Source organism: Macrobrachium rosenbergii, chromosome 17 (assembly GCF_040412425.1).
Source record: "Macrobrachium rosenbergii isolate ZJJX-2024 chromosome 17, ASM4041242v1, whole genome shotgun sequence".
Classification (NCBI taxonomy): domain Eukaryota; kingdom Metazoa; phylum Arthropoda; class Malacostraca; order Decapoda; family Palaemonidae; genus Macrobrachium; species Macrobrachium rosenbergii.
This window is the reverse complement of record NC_089757.1, coordinates 6,574,747-6,586,269: the sequence shown is the minus strand read 5'-3', so window position 1 is coordinate 6,586,269 and position 11,523 is coordinate 6,574,747. Positions and strand designations below refer to the sequence as shown.

The 11,523-nt window shown below is 38.6% G+C and overlaps 1 protein-coding gene across 2 annotated transcripts in view; it reads right to left on the bottom strand.

Annotated features, from left to right (window-relative positions):
- The window catches only part of Reck (Reversion-inducing-cysteine-rich protein with kazal motifs), a 135,429-nt gene that overhangs the window by 28,475 nt on the left and 95,431 nt on the right, over window positions 1-11,523 (bottom strand). The window contains exons 10-15 of one of the 2 annotated variants that reach the window (XM_067119483.1): window positions 10,894-11,214; window positions 9,312-9,433; window positions 8,691-8,810; window positions 7,186-7,321; window positions 5,386-5,540; window positions 2,832-2,959 (exon numbers count right to left, since the gene is read on the bottom strand). In XM_067119483.1, coding sequence (XP_066975584.1) covers window positions 2,832-2,959; window positions 5,386-5,540; window positions 7,186-7,321; window positions 8,691-8,810; window positions 9,312-9,433; window positions 10,894-11,214 — 982 coding nt within the window. The remainder of the gene's footprint in view (window positions 1-2,831; window positions 2,960-5,385; window positions 5,541-7,185; window positions 7,322-8,690; window positions 8,811-9,311; window positions 9,434-10,893; window positions 11,215-11,523) is intronic. The other variant, XM_067119484.1, reaches the window with a different exon arrangement.

Genomic DNA, 11,523 nt, shown 5'->3' with positions numbered 1-11,523 from the left:
TCAAAATTTTGGTATGGTTATGGGTAACCCCTCTGTCTCCAATTTTAAGCTATATGTAGTACATGGACTTATTAAAAGCAGGATATTAAACAAAAACATTCCACCCAATGAAATATGGTTATGTTGACGTCTTCGACCTGGGTAACTAAAATGTAATATTCTCCTAAATCAAATGAACAATAACACATGTAATAGCTTCAAGGATATTCCCATCGCCTTAAGAACTTTGGAGTTAATATGTATTTAAGAACAATAACATAAATAATAGTTCAAGGATATTCCCATCTTAAGATTTCTGGAGTTAAAGTAGCATTTAAGAACAATAGCACGATGGAACATACACAGTTATCAATAATTTTCCCGACAGCACTAAAAGATGTGCACATCAAATCCCATTTGACAATTTTTATATTCGTCAAACTGGAAAATCACTGGAAAAGCGAACAGAGCAGCGTCAAATAAGTATACGGACAGGTGAATGGTCTATGTTCGCGCCATCAATTTGACAGGGGTTAAACGATCGTTTATTCCAATAAGTATAATGAAAAGAAACATTATTGAATCTAGTTTTATAAAAAGAAAGCTTCTATACGACTAAGAATATTAGCCATAGAATGTATGAATTCGATCCATCTCCTTAAAAAGAAATACGTAAAATGCATAGATTAAGGAGCTGAAACTACAGCACAGGTGTGGGCCCACCCACGTACATAAAAAAGATTTGTAATGGGAGCACTGACCTCAGACGATGATGAGTTCGCTGCTCTTTCACCTTTTTTCTACTTACCAGGTGCGAATACTTTTCAGAAAAACTGCATGTTCGTTTGTACTCACTCCAGCATATACAGTGTAAATTCTAACACCGTTTATGTGTCCTCTAAAAGCATTCATAGAAAACTAAAGATGAAACCGGTCAGGATTTAGCATACCTAGTTTTCCATTTTTTCTTGGGGCACATATGCATAGACATCACGTGTTCTGGTGATTTTAAGCATGCATGCATAAACACACACACACACACACATATATATATATGTATATATACTTGTATATATATACAGATATTATATATATGTATATGCATATATCTATCTATCTATCTATCTATATATATATATATATATATATATATATATATATATATATATATATATATATATATATATATATATATATTATGGTTTCAACTTTAAACCCGATGAAGAGCAGATTATTTCGTTGAGTCCTCCGCTGTAAATATGATTTAACGGTATACATTTTGGGGGGCTGCTGTTCACTAACGTCTGTTATTCAAAACCGCCTCTCTATCTCCATTGCGCTTGTTACCCACAACAGTCAACTTACAACGATGACTTCAAATTCTTGTCAGACGAGAGAAAGGGAGGATATTGTTATGTGTGTGTGTGTGTGTTATAATACGATTGTGAAACCAGAGATTTCACGAAATCTCTGAAACTTTCAGGGAATTCGTGAAATCACCAATTCACTTAGGGACATCTGATCCCCGAGGGGCTAGTACTAATCACGGCGAAACAGTGATTCACTGCTTCGCCGTGTTTTGTACTAGTCCCGTGTGGATCAATTGTGTTTTGCCGTGTTTAGTACTAGCCCCTTGGGGATCAAATGCACTTAGGGACATTTGATCCCCGAGGGGCTAGTACTAATCACGGCGAAACAGTGATTCACTGCTTCGCCGTGTTTAGTACTAGCCCCATGTGGATCAATTGTGTTTTGCCGTGTTTAGTACTAGACCCTTGGAGATCAAATGCACTTAGGGACATTTGATCTCCGAGGGGCTAGTACTAATCACGGCGAAACAGTGATTCACTGATTCGCCGTGTTTAGTACTAGCCCCATGTGGATCAATTGTGTTTTGCCGTGTTTAGTACTAGCCCCTTGGGACTTCAGGGATTTCATGAAATCCCTGGTTCCACAATCTTACTGTAACATATAAACCATGAAGTGAACTATATTCTCTTTCCCAACACTGTGTTCTGAAACACGTCCAAGAACAAGAATGTTTTTGTCGTTAAGAAGAAAAACATCGCCTAAGTAGTTCCCAGTCACGTCTTAGTGTAAGATGATCGACAACAAAATATGACCTAAATAAACAAAACACTAAATTTCAGGTATTTATGTTCGATGTCCGTTTGCCTTAAAACATTCTGAATTCACATTTTTTTGAGAAAATGACCAAGCTATAATCTCTCACTGATAATTTTGATTGCAATAGTCTTCTACCCATACCAGCACCATCACTACACTGCAAATGAGCGCTCCGGTTGCAATATTCTTGCTACTGAACAAAGTGAAAGTCATCACAATGTTTATTTTTGACGTGAAATTTAGGGCTATGATGTCGAAAATTTTTTAAACTTCTACAAGAGCTGCACACTCTTTGAGGGTTACGCAATTGTAAGAAACGAAGCTGGTAAACAAGTCTGTGGTTCTGAAGAACAATCATTGCAAGGAAGATATAATAAATAAGAATCACAGGCTATGAATGAGGCTGTCACCACTCTGATCATGAAAGGAAACAAACCCATTCTTCAAACATACTCAAACACGTACAGAACCTTCATAAATGCGACATACATAGGTACGTCTAGTACTGCTTTTTTCAACCGACCAATCATTAATTGAACTTCGAATATTACGAATGTATAATTATGCTACAAAAAACTTTCTCAAACCTTCACGAATACTAAAACATGGTAGCATGCTTGTAGTCGATAGACATTCAATGAGAAACATTACACTTCTAAAATAAATATTTTGATTCCGCACACGGGTCAGCACGGGTATGAAAAATCGAGAAAGGTTGGACTCACCCGACATCGGCCCAAGTAAGCGAGGCTGCTGCCGTCCCTGACGAGGTGACACAACGAGTCGTAGTTCTTCCCCTGGGTATCACAGGCTGGGGCCGAGGCCTCGGCCGGGCAAGCACCAGACATAGGAACTAGAAAAACGGAAAAAAAGGCAGGAAATTTTAATAAAAAAAAAAAGCAGATCTGAATCACCGATTTGAATACAGAATTTAGACCAAAGGTCACTCACCGATGAAACGGGAATTGACAGTAAAAGGTTTGAAAGGTGTACCAGGAGGAAAACCTCGCAGTTGCACTATGAATCAACTGTTAGGAGAGGGTGGGAAGTAAGATGGAAGAAAGAGAATATGAAAAAAGGTACAGTAAAAGGAACGAAAGGGGGTTGGACCTAGGGGCCGTAAGGGACGCTGCAAAGATCCTACGGGGGATTTGAATCATTAGTCTCTAAGCCTAGAATATATATAATTCACGTTAAAAGAGCTGCTCTCGGTCAGGAAAAAACTAGATTTGAGTCACGCGTTTCCTTAATAAAAAGGAGGGTGTAACTTGGGGTATCCTTTAACTTATCTTTTTTTATGAAGAGGTCATCTTGCAGCATAATTGTTGGTAATTTTTTTAATGTTCAACTCGATTTATTTAATTCTGCCATAAGTTAAACCGAAAGTCGTTCACAATCATCTCTCGTTACTTTTTCAAAAGAAACGAACATTAATTTTCATTTTTTCCTTTACTTTAATAAATGTTCCTTCTGTTTCACTCAAGTACGAGCTGGGTCAGTTTATAGCGCCTATCAGTGTGTCTATGAAAACATCCTTATGATAATGAAGAAATCCCTTTTGACCAAGTTTCCATTGAATTTTTACCTCATTTTTATTTTCATATTAACTCTGTTGCCCAAACTCACTCCAAACCAGCACATCGTTAGCACGGCACTATTTCAATTAACTGCCGAGCTAGCAGTTACGAGCTATTGGATAAATGCAAGAACACTGGTTATGAACTGTTTACAGACACCTCTCCACATAAACATCGCCACGAGTTAAAAGGAGAACGAGAGAAATCTGTCATCTGGAAGAAAAGAAAATAAATAAGTGACGTCAGTGCCTGATAAGAAGAGTTAGACAGCCAGGGATGAATGGCAGAGGGCAACACATCGGTCTACGAGGTCCCTCATAAATTCCCCTCCCTCCTATACATACAATAAAACCTCTGTCAAAACAATGTACACAAATAACACAAAAAGCTAAAGCAAAGCTTGCATAGCAATGATCTCCCTCCTTCTACACATCAAGACACAAAGCGAAGAACGAGTAAATCCAAACAATGCAACCACATCAATTGTCTCCAACTTTCACCAAGCAAAATATCAACATACACACAAAAAAATCAGACAAAGCATCATCGTCTTTTCCCTCCCATACCTCTCTCACGACAACAAACCAACACAACTACACGAAAAACAATAAAGAAAAGAAGAGCAAAAATGCCAGAGTGGTACAAGGCATCCGTCTCTCTTTTACACAACCCCATTCCCGTGTCTTGAGCCAAGCAAAATATAAATCACACGCGCAGCTCATCAGTATGCACAAGCTGATTAGACATTCATAAAACAAACAGTTGAGAGAGACCGAGAGGATAGACGGACGGACTGCCAAAAATGCAAACACACACACACGCACACATAAACACACACACACACACAATCCGTGATGAGCTCTTGCAAACAAAACATAAACAACCCAGCTGAAAGGACAATCATGCGCAATCTCTTTCCATTTGTGGGTTTGCTAACACAACAGTAGACATTTAGGGGATGCTTTCTTTATCAGCTTATTCATCTGCTAATCCTTTGGAAATATTTCTTTTGAACAACGAGCCGTTTCCCTTCACAATGAGTGACTCCATAGAAAAACCAGGCAACTGTCACTGTCATGTTCAATTTCCAATTTCTGAATCAAGGAGGAACCCCTTGTGCAGAACAGTTCCACAGCATCAGCCCTTCATATACCCAGAGAGAAACGCCTCTTTTTTTTTTCAATTCTGTGACTCTGAGGTAATGGCGAAGGGACTCTTCATCTTGCGAATGCGAGGTTATAATTGATCGGCCTTTCGTTTCATCATTTTCTAAGCACGATGTTGCATCTGGAGTTACGGTCTGGGGCTCTTGGTCAGACACCAGGCCACGACAAGACAACGTAAATAATATGATCTTTCACCATCTGTTTTTACAGTACATGTTACCATGAACACAACGCACATGCATTCTGGTATATTGCACGTTCTCTCTCTCTCTCTCTCTCTCTCTCTCTCTCTCTCTCTCTCTCTCTCTCTCTCTCTCTCCAGGAACTCAGCTTACATGCATGCCTCCGAGTTCACACACCTCCCTCGCTCCCTGTAACGCCAGTTACTCGTATCAATAAATTAAATCTCTCTCTCTCTCTCTCTCTCTCTCTCTCTCTCTCTCTCTCTCTCTCTCTCAGCATGCACGCAACGTAAAAACATCTGAGTACATCTCTCTTTCTCTCTTATATATTATACCCTATTGTCTCATACTCACCACATATGTGCTGCGGACATGAGGTGGTTGGCAAGGTAAGACATATGGCAGGGGCAGACACGCACACCTCTCCCCGCCCACACCTGACGCCCGCGCAGGCGTCCAATATGCCACAGTCGCCTGCCACCCACGACCCTTCGTCCAAGCCAGAACACCTGCCAAATGTTGAATTAAAAGCAAATCACGTATGTGCGCCTTTTAATGCTTGGGTGGTACAGAGCTATAAAGGCAGAGATTAGGGTCACACGTCACTGGCTGTTCGTGGGGTTAGTATTATTGTTATTACTAAGTGGAAAGTGTATGGCACATGACCGAAAAATATCCCGTAGCTGCCTAAACGATCACATTTTATATAAAAGACTGTTATTTATTATTTATTATACTGTGCTTTTCAGTCTTAACATCACGGGATAAAGTAATAACGATCATGTCGCAAATAATGAGGTATACTTTCACTGATATCTAGATCCCATGTTTACAGACAAACTACCTTTCCTAAACTAAAAACATTAAATAACTGAATATTATGAATCCACACACATATACTTAAATAACCACATACTAATTATGGCTCTTATATAACATGACCATAAATACATTAACACATTGTCTACAAATACATAAGCATGAATGTGTCCAGTGTAAGTCCGTAATGTCCGTCTCTGTATGAGCAAGATGCCCACATGAATGCTCCCAGAGAGGAGCAACAATGTGATATTACGAGTGACTTTTGTGCTCCTCTCTACGGAGCATCTCATTCCACGCATGCGTATAGTGACTGCTCCGAGAGAGGAGCAATAATGTGATATTACGAGTGACTTTTGTCCTCCTCTACGGAGCATCTCATTCCACGCATGCGTATAGTGACTGCTCCGAGAGTGGAGCAATAATGTGATATTACGAGTGACTTTTGTGCTCCTCTACGGAGCATCTCATTCCACGCATGCGTATAGTGACTGCTGCCGCATTCCAGAAGTCCTTCATTTTTTTATTCTAAATATATTAATAAAATGTTTAAACATTTAAAGAAAACAACAAAATGACGGAATATTCCTCCTGGCATTATTACTGATGCCAATGATTGTTCGAAGTGCTGTAGGCTGGTGCTATAAAGAGATTCTGATTTTGAATGCTGTTACCCACTGTAAATCTTTAATTTTGTTAATTTACCTTCATTTACTTTATTTACATGGCCACTCTGAAATGCAGATTCAACGGCCGTTATGCATATGCCTTATAAATTTTCGCCCTTATGAATAATAATAATAATAATAATAATAATAATAATAATAATAATAATAATAATAATAATAATAATAATAATAATATTATTTTTCTTTTCTAACAACTAATCACTTCTTTCTGCATTTCCTATTACCTTCTGTTATTTCTTTCAAATGAGCAACTTACTCTTTGAATGTTTGAGTGTCAAGTCAGTGGCCCGCTGTGGGTTAGTTCCACGTGAACAGGGTTCATCTTCCGAATAATAATAATAATAATAATAATAATAATAATAATAATAATAATAATAATAATAATAATAATAATAATAATAAATTGTGTACAATCAAAACGAATGTATCACGGGACATCAATGAAGACGAGATGTGATGTCTGAGAACTGTGTATTGTACTCTGTTCTTAGAAATTCGGATTCTATGACAATCCAACAGTTTGTTTGGAGCGTCGGACATCAAAAATGTACATGGTGCTTACTCATGCTTCTATACCTATAACTGACAGTTGATATAACCGAGTGCTCGTGCACTTGCACGCTTTACGATCTGCGTTTGTTCTCACCTGGCCAGGCACTCTGAGGGGAACGTGCGCCCATTGGAAGCGCAAACAGGCACCCAGTGATCGGTACACCCACAAGGCAGCTCTCCCGAGCCTGTACTTCTCTGGAGAGACCTGGATACGAGCCCTGAGCCCAAGCCTGGAAAAGAGCAACATGAGGGGACATTACTTTCTCTCAAAGCCTTTGATTACCTGTAAGTTATATTAGTGTCAAAACATGAGCGGTTAATGTCACCAAAGGCAGTATAAATAATTCATTTGCTTAGCTTTCTCTTCAGGAAGAGTCAAAACCCACAAAAATAATTTACCTTTATATATTATTCAATCACAATCAAGATACCGAAAAATTGTCTAAAACCCAAGTAATTACAGATACTAAAATCAGAATTTTAGAAAATTGAGCTTAAACATGTCTGCAAGCCTAAACGATTATGAGAAAAAATGCTGAAACCTAACTTGCAGATCTGACGTTGTCCAAATATTAAAGAAGTCACCAATTACTGTTCCACAATACTACATCATTCTATGTACACCCTCAGCGAAGAGACAGGAAACGTCTCTTTAACTAAGTTTACTACTTAAATGGAAGCAAGTAGAGATATACTGTGCTTTTCTAACTCCCGCTGTGATTTACATGAGTGCTCTCTGTCCCAGAGGTATTTTTTTTTAGACAGATCGATTAGAGATTTCTTTGGTTTTGCGTTTAATATCATAGATATTACAAATTGTTATAAGGACCACCCTACGGAACAACTGACAAGACCTTCTAAATATATTACATACCTTAACAACAGTCTGGTAGGCACCACTGGCCAAAAAAGCGCAGTTATAAAGTTATCCTTTGATTCTACTCAAACTGATTACTCTTTACGTTACGGCCGGCTGATGAAGAGTTAGAGGAATTTATTTCTGGTGATAGAAATTCATTTCTCGCTATAATGTGGTTCGGATTCCACAATAAACTGTAGGTCCCGTTGCTAAGTAACCAACTGGTTCTTAGCCACGTAAAATAAGTCTAATCTTTCGGGCCAGCCCTAGGAGAGCTGTTAATCAGCTGAGTGGTCTGGTAAAACTAAGGTATACTTAACTTTTAACGGGCAACACAATCAAAGCATTGATCCCCACTCGTTGGGTACAGAGACAACACATTGCAGCAGGCTATCTCCATGACATTTTGAAGCCATACGAAAGTGTGTTACAACACTGATAACACTCCGCTTGCACAGTCCACTGATATCGAAACATCTGCTATTAACACTTGCAGCGATATACAGAAGTATTATTTTGTAAGCAACTGCCGGCAACTGCTAAACAATGATAACGTTCGAGTTTCATTTTTCCGAAAAAAGTGGCTTTTCTTCATTTCTAGTAATTTTTCTTTCCAGAATCAATCAGATTCTGACGTAGGATTGCGACAAAAAAGAGAGGAGCGATCATGAAAATTACATGCATAATTAACACCTAACAATATCAACAGCCATAAAAGTAATTTACGACAGCGATCCTACCTGTGTTCACGGGCAAGAACCGATGCAGGTGTTGAGGACAGGTGGGCCGCGGAACACAGGTGAGCTCCCCAGCGTGACAGACGCACAGTTCACAGCCGACCACCACTTCTGTGTCGTGATCTAAATCAACAGAGAGAGAAGGCGTGGATATTGACATGCATGTTGCATACTATCCAGATGTGAATAAATTACAAAGGGAAAATAACATTTATTAAGTGTAGAAATTTAAGATAAGTTCCTGTCGCAAAATTGTGAAAACTTATATCGAGATAGAAATTAATAGTATTCCGTTTGATTTCAACATTGATAATAGTGACGACTTGTTGATTATTTACATAGTGCTACTAATTTTCAACATTAAATCTTGGTCTTCATGGAAGTGTAATCCAATGCCTAGGACAAAAAACAAAAGAGACAAAGAGAGAGAGAGAGAGAGAGAGAGAGAGAGAGAGAGAGAGAGAGAGAGAGAGAGAGAAAGAGAGTCTGTTGACTGGTCATAAGGGTTATCAGCTGAAGATTTAAAGAAAGGAGGGAAAGAGAGAGCAATGCAAACAAAGCAACGTAAGTGAAAAGAGAAAAATGTAATAAAAAGCAATGTGAACCGAACCAAGGGATACTCACCAAATTTGGAGGTCCCCAACCAGCAGGGGGCCGGGTCGACACACGGCAGGTACCTGCACGCCTCCAATTCCCCTTTGTTTCCACACTCGCACACACGCCCACACCTCTCTAATCCTGAGCTACTGGAATGAAGGAAGGATGATCTCGTAAATTCATGTTGTTGTTCTTTATGTTTAAGTTGCGTAATGCCAGCACGGGCTCTTGCTCATAGAGTAACCCGAAATTGCCATTCAATAATTTGAAGTAAAAAAAATGGTCATGAGTAAAATGAGTAAAAATAATGGTGTGAAAGCACAAATATGTCATGGCGTTGGAACGTGGCCGCCGGTTGGAGGTGATCATACATACATAATATATATATATATATATATATATATATATATATATATATATATATATATATATATATATATATAATATATAATATATATTATATATATATATATATATATATATATATATATATATATATATATATATATATATATATATATATATGAAATTTATCACCGTGATTTATATACAACCATGAAGCTACAAATGTCGCTTAATATCAAATTCACGCTACCTCAGGAATATCCCCGATGGCGAATTATCACCGAAGGGGAACTTATAAGTGGTACTGCCGGGTCTCGAGACCCGGCAGTATCAATCCATTTATCACTTATAAATGCAAAACGCAAATCAGCTACGAAGGTTTTAAGGTTATCCAAAAGACCTACTTATTCTTGAAACATTAAATATTAAACGAGTTCCCTCGTTGAACTACCAAACAACCGCAGTACCTTTGTATTTGTCGTAACTCTCAGCCTTTCCCTTAATTTTTGGTGTTTTATTCTTAGTATGTCCTTAGCCTCTAAAATGGTAAGTTAACCTCCAGCGTTTTTCAAGTGCGTCTGTATTTAAGTATGCTGACTGGTTTTTACTTATATTGTTTGTAAGTGTGTCAGTATTTATGAGTTGTCTGTTCTTAACAAATTTACCTTTTGCGTTTCGGTTTTGTCAGTTTTTTTCGCTTGCTTTTTACGCCTTTTTAAAGTCAAGTTTTGTTAGCCCTTTTAATTAATCTGTATTAATATATTGTATTTTACTGTAGATCTCCCTGATGATGTGATTGCGCACCATGAAACGTTGCAATAAATGGTGACTATGTCATCGCCTTCTGTATTCCTGCTCTTGATCTGGAGGCGAATGTGATGTGTGCTGAGTTCGCCTTTGCTCCGTTATATATATATATATATATATATATATATATATATATATATATATATATATATATATATATATATATATATATATATATATATATATATATATATATATATATATATGTGTGTGTGTGACTGCTGGGTTGTTTATTTTTACAAATTCTGGCCATTCGCTTGAATAGGTCTCGTTGTGGTTTGATGTCCGCTGAAGCTCAGCGAGATCTGAACACGTTCTCCAAAACTTACTTCTCCGATAATAATATAGAGGTAAACCTGATGAGCTTTTTTATTTACGACAAAACTCAATTAATGACCGATAACTATATAGTATGGAAAACGACCTAACTGCTGTCGTATCCCTTATGACAACTAACCTGAAAGGAACACTGACGAAGGCACCGACGGGAACGGCAACATTTGAGACTTCCCCCAAGGTACAGGCGGGCGTACACACGTAAGGGCGGCACGGCTCCGCCGCACGGCACTCGCTATTGATGGTGCAAACGGAGCGGCCGGGGCAGGGCGAAGGACGGCACGGGGAGGTAGGGACTCGCCACGGGGGCTCGTTGGGCACCAGCGACGGCGACAAGAAGGCCGTGAGAGACACGCAGGGGCTTCCCGGAGGAGGGCTCAGGGTGCCGCAGACGGAGGCCGCCGTCACTCCCCCTTCCGAGGACCCAGGGTCCTCCACGCACCTGAAGGAAATGGAAGATACCGTCAGAAAGTTTTTTATCACAGTTTTTACTTCGTGATTTTTTTTTTATTTGCAAAGATCAGCGTTGTTACACCATTTAATATTTTTTATTTGCAAAGATCAGCGTTGTTACACCATTTAATATTTTTTATTTGCAAAGATCAGCGTTGTTACACCATTTAATTTTTTTTATTTGCAAAGATCAGCGTTGTTACACCATTTAATTTTTCTTTTATTTGCCAAGATCATCGTTCTTACACCATTTAATCGTTCTAAATCAAAACTAGGAGCATTTCACAACTGATGATGG